This window comes from Poeciliopsis prolifica, unplaced genomic scaffold (assembly GCF_027474105.1).
Source record: "Poeciliopsis prolifica strain line A6 unplaced genomic scaffold, Auburn_PproV2 SCAFFOLD002, whole genome shotgun sequence".
Classification (NCBI taxonomy): domain Eukaryota; kingdom Metazoa; phylum Chordata; class Actinopteri; order Cyprinodontiformes; family Poeciliidae; genus Poeciliopsis; species Poeciliopsis prolifica.
Window position 1 is genome coordinate 18,343,358 of NW_026562377.1, and position 15,485 is coordinate 18,358,842.

Here is a 15,485-nt window from a genome sequence, read left to right on the forward strand (position 1 = left end):
GGTCATGATGTCTTACAAACAATTTTTTAAGCTTTGAGAAAAGCACTTTTTCATTATTTTCTTTCAAGAATGATTTTTGTTTTTCAACTTTTTAAACTCCAATTAACCTTTAAAATACCTTTATTGCTATCCATTGTAATCCAAGAAATTAATGCACAAAGAATTCCACTTTGATTGTATAGCGATAAATACTTAATAAATGTGAGAGACTTGTGCATGTTTGTCAGGATGCTGCAACCTCTTCATATGCATTGCTTTTCCTGGTTACTAAAGTGGAAAAATTGTGAAGTTGTTTGTTTGAACCTGTGGTCAGAAAACTGTTTTTCTGAAATTGTTGCAGTTCTAATTGACTTAATTTATTAATATTATCTTTAAAATCTATTAGTAGGGCCAAAATTTTGTTATGATGTTCAGTTGTGAATTACAGTTCCAAGTCAAAAACTTATTTCAGACTATTTAAAATAGTGGAGATGATGCATTTGTTTTGCAAATGAATTAACATTTGTTGTTGTTTCATATTTGGTATTGTAATTTTATTTATTTAAAAATAGAAGATTTATTTGAACATATGGTTGCATAAACAGATCAAATGATGTCTGCTTTGTTTCATGTGTCCAACAAACAAGATCATTCAAATTGGACTCACTTTGAATCATGGACCATGTTGCCCTCTTCTGTTTATATAATGGAACAAGATGCACAATATAAATCACTAATTTAAGTGCTTTTGTACCAGCCAGAAAAATTTGTTTGATGTGAATGTTCCACCAGTAAAATAAATGTAGATGTGGTGAGACGTTCACACACACTGGCTGTTTTAATATCAATAATTAGTGGCTTTTAAATGTTTACTTGGAATTACTCTTTTTGCAGGATTGAATTATCTTAGAATTAGATGCACAGTTTGTTTTATTTTGTTGTTATTATTTTGAGTCAGAAGTATGCACACAGGCTCAAATAAATATACCCCAACATTGTCCATTTTCAATTACACATCATCTATATTGTTATTGTTGCCAATAGTCAGCTTCTGGCATAAATCTGGCTGTATACTCTTTCTGAGAGAATTAGCCTGAGTCATTATAATTGATTGGTTTTCTTACATTAAACTTTTTTTGACCTCATGATGTTCACCTCATATGTATTAGAGAAAATTGAAAGCCTCCAGCTCAGTTGAATTATTGACAGATCCAAGTTAATGTGAAACGAATGTCTAGTGGCCTGGTGTTTTTCTTTTATAAGCATAGTATTTTGAATTGGTTTAATGTAATACATCACTGCAACAATTTACAAGGCCATTTACAGGACAGTCTGCGCAGGTTCACATCAAATTATGACAAATTCAGTACAAGTTATTACATCCAGTATATTTCACTCCAGCAAAAGCTTAGAAAATTGCAGTCAAATGAGAGAGAGAAAAAAAGTACTGTTACATTCTCAGTCTTCTGAAAGTTTAGGGTTTACATTATAAAAATTAAGTTACATTAAGTTGATTTAACTAAAGATTTTCAGATTTTATTAAGTTGATTTAGCTTAAAATTTTACATTTAATTATGCTGATTTAATTTAAGATTTTATAGTTTTATGACGGACTCATGGACTCATTTTAAAATGTTTTAACAAACGTTGGAACAGGTTTTGTCAAAATGGAATTCTCCATTTGGAATTCACTTCTAAAATAATAAAATCAATTCTGAAGTGCTTATTTTATTAAATATGCATTGTTTTACAACTGTAAAGTTCTCACCCTATTACAAATTAAGTTTGTCTTAAGAAACAACTAACTTTTCTGAACAAAATTTTGTTCAAGGGGAAATTTCAAGAATTATTTATCTTTTTCTTTGTTTTGACAAATGGTTAGTGAGCGCTTATTAGATTTTCAGACATTGTAGAGAAAATGCACTGAACAAGTGAGGTACTTAAAGACTCCACCTAAACATAGCATTAAATATAAAATTGAAAGACATTTTACAAACTTTCAAAACGAGAATGCGTGCAATCAAACAGTGTGACTAAAATAAAACTAAAATGTATTGAAGTACTGACTGTGGGAAGATGAGAATTCACGTGAAAGAAAAGATGGAACGTTTTGAACATTTTTGAAGAGTGTACAATGTGACCATGATGTGTTCTGTTAACAGAGCTGCCAATTGCTTTCTTAATGAGAGAAAATGGATTATTTCCAGTGTGTCTTTCTCTTTTGAAGTTGTAGTTCTAATACATTTTAATAGGTTAAATTAGATAATGTGTACAGTTAGCTTGATTACATCAGTCCATCTAATGTGTGTTCTATAAGCAATATATATATATATATATATATATATATATATATATATATATATATATATATATATATATATATATATATATATATATATGTACATATATTATATATATATATATATATATATATATATATATATATATATATATATATATATATAATATATATATATATATATATATATATATATATATATATATATATATATATATATATATATATTACAACACGATCACTCACTTCATAACATCATATGGAGCAGTTTGACAGATTGATTTTCCATGAGGTTGTTCTTGGAACTATGAAGAGCTACTGGAAAATCAGGACCGGATCATCAGGATTATGTACACTTATTTGTTTTATAAATGCACATTTCCAAACTTATAAGGACATGCTTGAACTCTTTGCTCCAATAGTAGCATTCATGCTTTGAATTGAGTTGAATTGTTTTGTACAATAATGCATTTTCGTTTTGTTTAATTAGTCGTTTTTGTGTAATTGTGATCGTGCCTCACACAAAGCTTCACCTTCACTTCTCATGACTGGTTACAAAACCCGAAACGGATTATTTTTGCTCGGACGGGATTTCAAAGGACCATGCTACCCCATCCACTTTGACAGCCTGTGCTCTACTTTCAGCTTGAATTTCAACAGTACCAGAGACATGAGTTCGAACTATCTCAACATTATAAAACTGGAACATATTATATTGACACCTATTTCGAAGCCCATTGAAATTCATTGATACTGAGGCCTAATGTAGAAAAAGAGACCTGCCTCTTAGTATTTTTTAAAAGGTGTACCATATCTTTAAAAGAAAGTAATTCCGCCTATTTTAAGTGTCACTCTTTTGTTACGCATTCTGATTGGTTTAAACGTCGCCTCTGTCAAAAAGGTTTGGCCTTTCATTGGTGGAGGACTTGTCGTCATTTGTGACTCTCGCGGTACTGCAACGCGAAGATGGCGGCCGAACTGGTGGAAGCGATGGTAGGTAAAGCTTGGTGGCTTTCGCTTGATGGGGAAATGGACGCGGGAATATGAGCTGAAAGTCACACCAGCAGTGGATTAACCTGGGCTCGTTTGTCAATATTTTAAATACAGAAATTTCTACGAATTTGGCGTATTTAAATCACGGCGAGAGAACTAGCCTGTGGGGCTAACAAAGCTAGCCTGCTAGGTTATGTTAACTAGGCAAGTGCTTGCTTTAGTTAGCATCATGCTGGGTCTGAGGGAAGACACCGATAATGAATGAGACCACATATCAAAGATGTTCACATTTCACCTAACTCAATTCGTAATACAAATAGTATAGGTATTTATCTATTAGTTAGCTTCTTTGTTTTTAGAGCCGGCCATCTGTCAAAATGATTGAATACTGACAGGCTAATCTCTAGAGAGGCAAGCCTCCTGATTGCTACCTTATTGATGCTGAGCACTTTGCTTTCTGAACAAAAAGAACAGAATCGTGCGATTTTCAACCTAGACATAAAGCATCCGTCCACTTGTATGCCAGAGAACACGGCAGACAAAGTAGCAGCATGTCAGGTCGACAACAATGTTTCAATCGCTCTAGATGCTAATTTGAACCGACAGCCTCTCTGAGGCTGCTTGTTTTTGTCTAGTGTGCCCTCTTTGCTGAAATGTTACTCTTATGAGATCAACAGACGAGTTCTTTACATATGTGTAAACGTGACCTCGTGAAGTCACGGAACAATTTTGTAGTCATCTTTATGAAGTCATGGGAACACTTTTGCAGCATTGAATGTCAAAACAAAACACTTATAAATTGAAAATCATTCCCCACTTATGCTTCTGATCCTGAACCACCAACAGGTCGTGAAAAATGAGTGTTAATTAATTTGTAATACACATTCTTACTCATTTTTCTTTCTCCAGAATGTTATATATTGATCAGTAAAACATGTAGAGGGCATACTCTTTCATGAAACGTATAAGGATTAGGATTGGATTGTTTTTCATTAAAATCGTAATTAAAATGTAATACTAACAGAAAAAACATGTCCATAATTCTATATGGAAATTGTACATTCATTCAGGCTAATATTATTCATAATATGCTAAGAGATATTTTGCTATGTACATAGCAAGAATAAAAAGAAGTCTCTTCATGTAATTCTGGTCATGTTGGTTGGTCCACATTTGAACAGTAAGCCTTGGCTTTTTTGCTAATTGAAATTATATATTAAAAAAAATTAATAAAAATAAAAAAGATAAAATATATTTTGGGTAGATTCATATTCTCAATGTTGAGAAGACAGCACAGCCAAAAGCATAATCGCCAAGCGATTGCTTCTAGAACACACACCTGAACATCCGCTCATCGTTTATACCAGCTTGTTCTGGGAGGGTCGCGTGGGGGCTGGTGCCTATCCCCAGCAGTCTTTGGAGGAGTGGCAGAGTGCACCCTACATCCATCACAGAACAACACAGAGACGCACAGGACATGCACCCATCCATGCACACACTTGTATCTAATGGCCATTAGAGTAAACAATAAGCCTAACAGTCATGTTTTGGGGCTACGGGAGAATGCTGGAGTACCTGGAGAGAACCCATGCTTACATGGGGAGAACATTCAAACTCCATTGAGAAATACTCCCAAGTTGTGGGTTTGAACCACAATCTTCTCACTCCAACAAGATTAAACAGTGCTACCAACTGTACTATCATGAAAACCCTGAACAATATGCTTAAAAACACTTTTCCCAGAGCTGAACAATACATTTTATGCTTTTTTATTGAGAAATTGCATTTATCAGTCAGTATATATATAGAAATACTAAATAGATAAATGTTTTTCTTTTTACCCTCACCGTTAGTGCTATATGCAACTTTTGTGCAATTTCATTTTGCTAATAAGACAAAAAAAACTTGCAAATTCCCCCAGCTGAAAATTGTACAATAGTTTTTTTTAGTCCATCTAATAAACCAGAAATTGTGTGAAATATTTTGACATTTCAACAAAGTAATCCTACCTGGGTTCAGGAAAAACTACTGCCACTCAACAGGATCAGCCACTTCAAACTGTAAAGTGTAAAAAGGAAGCTCTGCACAGAAACACCAAGTTTCCAGTATACATTTTTATGTTAAACCACTTTGACTGTTGTCACAAAAGTCAGTGTGTAGCTTGCATTGATGTGATATAATGATGTATGTATTCAGTCTTTAAATGAACATTTATGATCAAAATGATGGTAGTGGTTTCCACAACAACGTGGTTGTGCAGATCTAGTTTTACGATATTCCATCTGCTTGGTTAGAACTTTATTGTTTTATTGTGTTAATACATTTTTCAGTTTACAGGCTAAAAATTTTCTCCCTGAAGACTTTCTTATGGTTTTATTTTGTCCTCCCTTTAGAACATGGTGAAAAGTTTCCGGGTCTCAGACCTACAGACGCTGCTGGCCTCAATGGGTCGCAGCAAAAGTGGTCTGAAACAGGACCTGGTGGGGCGTGCGCTGAGGCTAGTGCAGACCGAGTACAGTCCAGAACTCTTGAAGAACGTCCGGCAGCTTTACGAGTCGCGTTTCCCCAAATCAGCTGCTTGGCTCCCGGCACGACGTCCAGAGGGCGTCCCGGTGGCATATTCATCGCTCAGCTCTTCCCCGTCGTTGACCTCACAGGGCACAGACTACCTCAACGGGATCTCCAAACCGCTCCATACACCTGCAACCGAGGTCAGGCTGGTCCCTCTGCCCTTCTACCAAACCTTAGAGACACTTCTGCCGCCAACAGAGCTAGGTAAGTGCAAACCAAGTTCATATACTAAGGTTTTACTTTTTTGTGTTTGTTGACTTGTGCCTGCTGTTGTCTCTGTAGTTGCCCATAACAGTGAAAAATTACAGGACAGTCACCGCGTCTTCGAATTAACACCAAGCCAAGCAGACCAGATCCGGAATGCAAGGTTATATTTCAGGAGTTTTGTTAGTTTTGCTTTTTCTAAACTGCTTGTTTTTATAACGCTAAAGTATATATTTAATTTAAACTCTCTATCCAGTGAGCTTCGTGCTGGGATCCGATCAGTCCAAGTGGTTCTCAGGTGAGTTCAAAATGCTTGTCCAGGTTGTCTAGAAGCCAATTTTTATTTGTTAGAGGCTTCGTTTTTGTTCAGTCCTTGGTTATCACAGATGATCATTCATGCTGGCGTGTTTGCTCTGTCATGCAGAATCTGTTACTCAGACCCTATTGGTGTTCAGGAGGATCAGTATCCCCCCAACATTGCTGTCAAAGTCAACCAGTCCTATTGTCATGTTCCGGTAGGTTGATTCACTCTGATATTTGCTGTTGTTTCAGGAAAGCAAGTTAACATTTCACTGTTATTTACAGGCAAATTATTAGATTTAAATATTACGACAGGACAGGTGTGACTCCAGCCTGGGTTAGAGATGCTCAAATGAGGAGAAAACCGTGCACACAGTTAGATGGACGATATTAAAATCAATAGTATTTAAGATTTTCCACAATTTGGAAATACGGTGCATTTATTCAAATTAAATAATATCTTTTTTTATTATTTATTTCACCTAAAATTCTCTGTATATTAGATTTTTACCTTAACTGTTTTTTTTTAATATTAAAGCTTCAATAAGGTCTCAAACAGTTATTCACATATTTTCTTTAATACTCAAATGCTGCATATGTGTTGGCAGCACACATAATGCAGATGTGCTGCATTACCATGTTATAAAGCCATTCTATTGGATTAATGACTGGTAGCTCTAAAGCCATTGGACCAAGCTGTTGTTTTGAGAAAACCAGTTTCAGATTATTTCAGTTTTAGGGACATGAAGCGACGGACATGGTATTTAATAATGCTCAGTTCGGCTGTGGTTAGATGAGTCGCAACTGCCTTTCTATTAACTTCACTAAGGTGTCCTGGAGCGATTGCATAAGTGAATAAAGTGACCTGTTGAAGATTAAAATGCTTTCTTAAGAGAAATTTAAACCTCATTGACACTTCAAAAATATTCATTTTAAGATTGGGTTATAATCTGTTTAAGATTTGCTGAGTTTAAGATTAAGTTTCTACTAAGATCCTTTGTTTCGTTTGAATCTAAACATGTTACTTTCCTCTGTGTGTGTGTGTGTGTGTGTGTGTGTGTGTGTGTGTGTGTGTGTGTGTGTGTGTGTGCGTGCGTGCGTGCGTGCGTGCGTGCGTGCGTGCGTGCGTGCGTGCGTGCGTGTGGTTGCAGGGATATTACCCCTCCAATAAGCCTGGAGTTGAGCCTCGGCGTCCTTGTCGTCCCATAAACATCACTCCCTGGTTGCATCTCTCCAGCGTCAAAAACGGAGTCACCATCACCTGGGGGAACTTTGGCAAGGTCAGGATCCGATGCTGCAGCACTCAGTTGCATGTCAGAGCAACCAGAGAGCAAATCTAAGAGAATCCACCAAGGCATGCTGGGACTTGTAGGTTTTTAAGTGTTTCATCGGTTAAACTGAGCCTGGTTTCATAAAACTTCTTCAGATGTGTGGATGAGAACTACTACAGAGGCTGAAACGGAATAATATGAAAAAAATAATTTGTATTTGAAAATAAATAATGTGTTGATAATTAGTTACAAGTTTAAATAGAATTTTAGAGAGGGAAAAAATATCCAAATCCGTCTATGGGTTTTGCCATCTTCTCCTGTGAAATATTTTTGGTGTACTTTGTATTACTTTCTTAAATTTATGCTGGTATCAAAGTATCTTTTGAAGAACCTGGAAAATGCGTCAAACTTCAACGCTTCAGTTAAACAAAATGGCAACAACCTCATCTAATTTATAACTTTCAAATCCATTCGAAACTCTTCATTCCACTTATTTTTAAGTGAAATAAATAGTGAAACTGCTCCATTAACTTCAGACTGCCTTGTTTTGTTTAAAAGCCGCCATCCATTTTGTTTTTGTCCTAAACCTTCGATTGCACAACCCGCTCAGTAAGCCTGAGTACAGAGTTTTGTTTTCTCAGAAGAGGAGTTTCTGAGCAGTTTCTACAGATTATACTGCAGGCTTTTTGTGTTTGTTTTTCTGTACTAGTGGAATGTGCTTGTTTGATTCTTTTTACTTTTCTTTCTGATTTCGAATCATATGCTCAAAAATATGGAAAAGTAAAAACATGCTTCCAAAAATAAAACTCCTCTTGTCTCAATCTGTGTAGTAGCTGATTAAATCTTGATGGCTCAGGTTGTGAATCTGTCTTTCCAGCGTTACTCTGTGGCGGTGTACTTAGTGAGGGTCTTCACAGCAGCAGACCTCTTCAACCGGCTGAAGCTCTGCTCAGTTGAGAGTCCGGAACGCTGTCGTGAGCGCAGTAAGTCAAGATTTCAGAAAAAATAACTGATCCTCATCTTGTTTTTGGTTTTTAAATACTCTCTCACCCCTCCTGGCTGCATTTCAAATATATTTTTACTATTTACCACCAGTCCAAGATAAGCTTCGCTTTGATCCAGAGAGTGAAATTGCAACCACAGGCCTCAGAGTTTCCTTAATCTGTCCAGTAAGTACAACAATAAAATACAATCTCTCATGTTTTGAGAGTTTTAGATTTCAAAACGTTGTTTAACTTGCAACACCTCAACTCCCCCTCCATCCTCTCGCCCCAGCTGGTGAAGATGCGGCTCGGTGTGCCATGCCGAGTTTTAACCTGCGCCCATCTTCAGTGTTTCGACGCGGTTTTCTTCCTGCAGATGAATGAGAAGAAGCCCACATGGACTTGTCCCGTGTGCGACAAACCTGCTCCGTTTGAACTGCTTACAATCGATGGGTAGGAGACTTTCCTCTCTTGTCTGATCTCCTTTTTTTCTGTCAATGTAAAAACATGTAGACCTCTGTGTGTTAAATTCCCACTGTTTTTGTTATTAAAATCTGTAGTTTTTTTTATTTTCTGTTTATACCAACTGAACAGGACTCTGGTTTTCCTGAGTCAGAAAATTACAGTAGATTTAAAGATTGATTGAAATTTTGTTAGGATCACAAAGTTTAGATCACCTAAACCACAAGTCTGTAACCAGAGAATCTTATGTTACTTAATTTAGGCTATTAATTTCGAACAGAAATAAAATAGAAATGAAATGCTTTGATCAAGAATGCAGTTCCTTTATGGGTCTATGCAACAAAATGACTTACTACAAGGATTTTCTTTTCACTTTTTCTCTGCAAACTGTGCACTTGGCTTTTTAAGGGGGTTAATTTTTCCCCAATTGCCATAAGTATAAAAGGACGTTATTAAATTGCATACTTTAACAAAGTTCAATATCGCATATATTTTGTAAAGTTCAATAGGAAGCCTCCATCATTATATTGCCCTTAGATCTTAATACAACCTCTGACAACAATTACTTGTAATAAGTTGAAACAACAAGTGCAGTAAATGTCTCCGTCTGTGTTGTAGTCAGGGAAACAGCGGAAAGAAGGAACACAATAGTTTAATCCTTAGTTGTGCAGGCCTTGAGGACATGGTGGATGTTATTGTTCATCCCATAACTATTGGAATCAGTCTGAACTTGTATGGCCGGACTGGCGTACCAGGATCATCTTAGGCTTTAAAGATGTCAAGATTTACCACATTTGTACCAGTGCAGAGTCTCACAGGGGTTTCTCTTTCGGAGAAACTCTTGGATGCCGAGCATTTCAAAGAGCATCTCCTACCTGCTGTTAAATTCTACTTTCTGTGTCTCTTTGGATGAAATTGTCTGCAGAATCCATGAATAAACATTTTAGGTTGTGAATGATTCCTTTTAAGATTCTTGTTCAGCTGCTAATCCTGATGGTGAGCAGTGTTGTTTTTTTTTTTTTCCCTCGTTCTTAACGACTTTGTTTTGGAGAGAAAAACATTTGTAGGTATGATGGAAAAAGTAACGCCCTGTTTGCGAGAATTGGCTAATTTTGTACGAACAAATTGTTTGGCGTGTTGGGATGAATGCAGAGGAGATCAGTTGGCAACACAGTCATATCAATCCAGCAGTAGTGTTTCCAAATTCTTCCAAACATTGAAATGTCAAGGTATCAATTTTAAGATGATAGAAAAGAATAAGCACAGTTTGAACTCCTCTACAATTTTTGGCCATGTAATGTCCTGCAGGGTCTCGTCTCCAAACTCTGTGGCATTCCTTTAATTTCTGAAAGACTGAAGGCATTGTGCTACATGTTGGCTGTGAGGTGTATTTGCATTCTTTAGAAGAAAGCTGGTGTGGAAATTCCCTAACTTTTAACTTCTCCGTAAAACGTTTTTTTTTTTTCAACCTCAGGTCTGACAGTTTTCTCTGTTGAAATTTCCCATCAGCGGATAAAATGGTTGATTTATTGTAGCTTGTTTTTATGGTGCAATGGTTAGATTTTTTTTAAATGCTTGCTGAATATACAGGGACAGAAGTTTAGAACCTTGGTGCTTTGATGTGAGTTGGAGGTTTTTCTTCTGTTTGGTACGTTGTGTGTTTTCTTTTTCTTTCTTTTTTTTTCCTTTTTTCTTTATGAGGTCCCTCAAACCTACAGCATCTGTTTTAGGTTATTATCCGAGATTCTCAAAGAGACGAGTGAAGACATTGAGGAGATCGAGTACCTAACAGACGGCTCCTGGCGACCAATCAGAGACGAGAAGGAAAAGGACAGGGAAAGGGAACGAAGCAACACACCAGAATACCCTGTTGTTGATATATGTACGTAACTAAGCATGTGTCCTCTCGCTCTAAATGTTTACATACAGTGCCTTGTAACACTATGAACATTTCAGTGTATTTTATTGGGACATTATGTGATGACAGTACAAAATAGCCAAATATTTGAAAGGAATTACAATTGGTTTGTAGTTTGTAATCATTTTCAGCTCCTTTAATCTGAAAATCCAAAATTAAATCCAGTGTAGCTGTTCAGAAATTACACAGCACTGTGTTATTTAATGTCAGTGTTGGTTCAGCTGTTCTGTGAAGGCATCAAGCTGCAGAGATCCACAGAACAGGTGAAGGAATCTGCTGACATGGCCACTACAAGTACAACAAAAAAAAAAAAATTACTCTATACTGAAAATGTTGCTATTCATTTCATGAAATTTCAAGCCTGTATTTGTTGGAATTTTGAGAATTATAGCTCACAAAAAATGTAGGGCTTGAAATTCATGTCTCTGAAAATTCAAAAATTGTTTTCATTATATGTGAGCCATATCCAGTAACATTACAAAACTTTAATTTGTCAAAAAAAAAGAAAAAAAAAAGAAGTCACCTCTTATCCCCTCAACTTTACAGTGGTGAACTACTTTGTATTGGTTTATAATATAAAATCTCAACTAAATGAACTGAAATCTGTTTTCCTTTTTGTTTTGTATAATATGGGGATTTTTTTCTTCAGGCATTCCTGAAGCAAACGGACATTCGCCGGCCCATAGCAGCACCAGCCTGTCGGGTCGGTCCGGAAGCGGTTCCGTGGGGACGTCCGCCGCCGCGGGAGGACCTGCAGCGGCGCCGGGAGGAGGAGTGGTTGTAGATCTGACTCTGGACTCCTCCTCTGAGGAGGAAGGGGGTGGTGCCGGGGGTGACAGCGATGACACAGAGGACAGTAACGACAGCCCCGCCCCCAAAAGGGGGCGGTACAACTACGACAAGGACCTGGTCACCGCATACTGACCCTGCAGCTCTGTCCCTCCTCACAGACTGAAATGTGGAGACAGCGAGGCGGGCAAGGCGGCGGGCGGGGCTTAAAATGTGAGGACAGGAACACAGTAACCCTCTAGATGCACGGACGCTCTCATCTCCCGAGCATCAGAGCCTTTTTAGCAGCTCTAGTTCGATTTCAGACGAAACAGACACATACTCAAACTTGTTCTGTCAGTGACTCATCAGCTTGCAGTGAGCAGGAGTCCTGTTTGTTCTGCACATCTGTGGAAGCAACTCCATTTGCCCCGGCGCCACCCTGCAGTGAGTATCCGTACCGTCCGGCCTCTGCTACAGACACCGACTGGACTGAGCACCCCACCTCCACCTCCGTCTGTTTTCCCTCTCTCTTTTCAGACTCCTCCCTTCTCACCATCTCTTTGTATAGACTCCAAATTACTGGCTCTTTTAGCCATGGGCGTTCAATGTTTGCATCTGGTTTTTGTCACATTGCTTAGGAACTGGCAATTTGAAAACAGAGGCTGCTCTGTAGCTTTTTGGATGAAAAACAAACAAAATAAGGCATGAAAATGTTTGAAGGACAAGGCAACAATCTTTTGAGAACCCTAGGAATCTTTTGACAGCTTGATTTAAAGCTCTCGCTCTCAGCAATTCATCCATTTTGGATACGTCTTCAGCTTTCAATTTTTATTGTCCTCAAGAGAACCTACCTCAGTCATTTAACACTTAGCAAATTGGCCCGGAAGTTGGTTTGAAAGAAGTGGGTGAATGAGAATTTCTGAATCCAATTTTACACTGGAGTTTTTTTTTCTTGCCTTATTCTTTTTTTTTTTTTTTCTATTTCCCTTGTTTTGTGCAGCTGTGTTCCCTCTGCAGCAACAAAGAAACCCAGTTGAAAAGTAGTAGGTGTGTGGATTACCAGCTTCTGAACGAAGCAAAGACTTACACCTCTCTGCAAAAACAAACGGCTACTATTAGGCATTTGTTGAAATAAGTTATCACACGGGCAGGCTACTCATCAAAATTACTGTACTGGTACTGGTCCAAAGCAGAAATGGTCGCTGGCAGAAGCTGGTTTTGGTGCCTTTTTTTAAGTGATGGAAATTTGATTTCGGCATTTGAAAAGTTATCAGAGGATGTCACAAAGTGAGGTTTCAGTTTTGTGCGTTTATCTTTTGGTTGATTCAGACTGAAGGTTTTGAATCAAACAAATTACCAGAACAGGCTGTTGAAGTGTTGATGCCATTTTGGGGTCGGAATTATTTATTTGTTTATATGTTTTTATTTTATTTTTTTATTTGCAGTTGTTCCTGGTGTGTTGCACAACATCTAGCTTCAGCTGTTACTTGCAATGGCATCTCCACTTGCATGGGGTTTTGCTGTTTGCAACTAAATACCTTCAAGGTTGGTGGCTCTACTTCTTTAGATATAGAAGACTAGCTGGATCAAAGATTCAAGGCTTTCAATGCATTTTCTGCTGCATAAAATCCTTACCTACCTGACCGGGTCACAAAGGGTCCTCTTTGAAACTGACAGTGGCTTTCGACTGCACCAACTCTCTCTCTCTCTCTCTCTCTCTCTCTCTCTCTCTCTCTCTCTGTGTCTCAGGCTCTTAGCATTCGAGATGAGTTTCATCTGTTAGCTGGAGTAAAATCAGATCTTGTTTGCTGCATTCTCAAGACTCTAATATGTCCTCTGCACCTGCACTAGTGTAAATATTAGATGTCTGCCTCCCAGATAAAGATGCTCAGTCTACAAATGCAGGCTTCAGATATATTTCATGTTGCTAGAGATCTGCGTTCATGTAACGCTTTCAGATGTTTTTCTTAGTTTGAAAGACTCTTTGGTGTGGCAAGTATTAAACAGGAACTCTTGAACCAGTTTTCACATACTATCACTCTAGGAATCCAGTAAAGGAGCCCTCAGCAGCTGCAGTCCTGCTTCACTGTGTGGCGGTTTGGTTCGGCCAGGTCCAGTTCTGCAGGTTGTTTTCCGAGTTGCAGTTTTGACAGATTGGTTTTATTTTCCCTCGCTCAGGTTCACAATGATTTACACAACGGTTTGGGGCGTGTCTGGTGAACGGAATTACTTTAGATGACCTCGTCTTCCATGTTTCCCTCTTTACCTTAACAGCATATGACATGGCCATGAAGGGGGGGATGGTTCTGTGAGCCACCCAAAACCAATGCCTGCAAAACTGAATAGGATAAATCCATAAAGGGCACTTTGAGGCAAAATGGAGAAATCTTAATACCGGACTTTCACTTAGAAGCTGTCAGTAATTTATGCACACATACATTTTTTTTAATTGTTGCTGTGAGGGATCTCTGACTTCTCGTGGGCTTCTGGTCAAAGATTAGGTGGTGCAGGTTGCTACTGTGGAACTGAGCCACTGAGTGTTTGCGTTTAGTTTGAAAGCTAGAAACAGCTGAGGCTCTTTTTTTTTTGTTTGTTTTTTTTTTATTTCTTTGTAGTGGCATCTATTCTTTTAAAAAATTCATATGGTAGCACAGGCAGAGGCTTACAATCCATGATGTAAATGTTTTTTTTTTATATGTTCCTATTAAGACAATAAAATTAAATAATATTTTATTAAGCCTTGATTTGCCTTCAGTTCTTCTAGGCAAGTAGACAATAAGAAGCTGAGTGCAGCGCCACTGGACTCTTAATGCCACTGAGAACTGAGAGGACTGATTAAGGTGGGTTTTGTTTTTCTCTGTACCAAATGCACAGATGTGGGGACACGTTTGTTGCCTGTCAAGGATGAAACTGTAAAATTGGAAACGATCGTATTCTAACAGCTGTTATTGATGTGTTGAATTAATTAAAATCAGTTCTTAAAAAAAAAAGTGTTTGGTTTTTATTGTGAGATGTGCGCGAGTGTATTTTTGATATCCGTAACTAGTGAGCACTCGGTTCCTCCTTACCTTTGTTCCTCTGTGCTCTTTGGTCTTCATAACCTCTGAGAACAGATAGTTATAGTTAAAAATAATTTACATACCTGAGGTGTTTTTTTTTTATTCTAAATATCAGTCTGAATTGGAAACATTACATCTTTTAACATTTATACTTTTCCAGAAGACCAATCTTTAAAAAAAAAAAAAACAACAACTTACAATTGTAGTTTTAGATGTTTATTATTGTCTTATGGAGTTTCAATGTAAAAAAAATAATTTCCTGTTGTTGCCACGGGGTGGCAGTAATGTGCCTTAATTGTCCCAACTAAAAGATGGGAATTCCGGATCCTTTCCGCAATCCGACTACTTTGTGTCATGCCACTAATGAGCCATCTTTTGGGGCTTTTTTTTTTCCACACTGTGCTACGTGATGTTGAAAATTACTGTTTGTGCCTCGGACTCAGTAAAACTTTTAGTCTAGAACATTTGACCAAAATCGTGTTTGTCCTAAATAACAGCTTGCACGTTAAAATAGCTATCAAAATATCGAGCTGGGACCTTGGTTCCTCTGCCAGTGGCTCATCCAGAAAGGCCACATTTGAACACAGAACATCTAAAGAGCTGCAGGCCTCACTCTCCTCCATTAAGGTGAGGTTCACAATTCGACAGTAATTGGTGCCATGGGAGAGATCCCAG

General features: G+C 37.7%; 1 protein-coding gene across 1 annotated transcript; it reads left to right on the forward strand.

Moving 5' to 3' along the window:
- Positions 1 to 3,208: 3,208 nt before the first annotated feature.
- On the forward strand, positions 3,209 to 14,484 carry pias4a (protein inhibitor of activated STAT, 4a). The gene is made up of 11 exons (XM_055056480.1): positions 3,209 to 3,271; positions 5,665 to 6,046; positions 6,125 to 6,209; positions 6,303 to 6,344; positions 6,471 to 6,561; positions 7,498 to 7,626; positions 8,495 to 8,600; positions 8,713 to 8,786; positions 8,893 to 9,053; positions 10,793 to 10,944; positions 11,630 to 14,484. The coding sequence occupies exons 1-11, from the start codon at positions 3,245 to 3,247 to the stop codon at positions 11,902 to 11,904; spliced, it is 1,524 nt and encodes a 507-aa protein (XP_054912455.1). The 5' UTR covers positions 3,209 to 3,244; the 3' UTR covers positions 11,905 to 14,484.
- The last annotated feature ends 1,001 nt before the right edge of the window (positions 14,485 to 15,485 follow it).

What these genes read in the sequence shown, in the direction of transcription:
- pias4a (XM_055056480.1), top strand. Translation starts at nt 3,245, where the DNA reads ATGGCGGCCGAACTGGTGGAAGCGATG. An exon ending in TCTGCCGCCAACAGAGCTAG is followed by an intron (nt 6,047 to 6,124) that starts GTAAGTGCAAAC and finishes TTGTCTCTGTAG; the next exon opens with TTGCCCATAACAGTGAAAAA. An exon ending in AGTCCTATTGTCATGTTCCG is followed by an intron (nt 6,562 to 7,497) that starts GTAGGTTGATTC and finishes GTGTGGTTGCAG; the next exon opens with GGATATTACCCCTCCAATAA.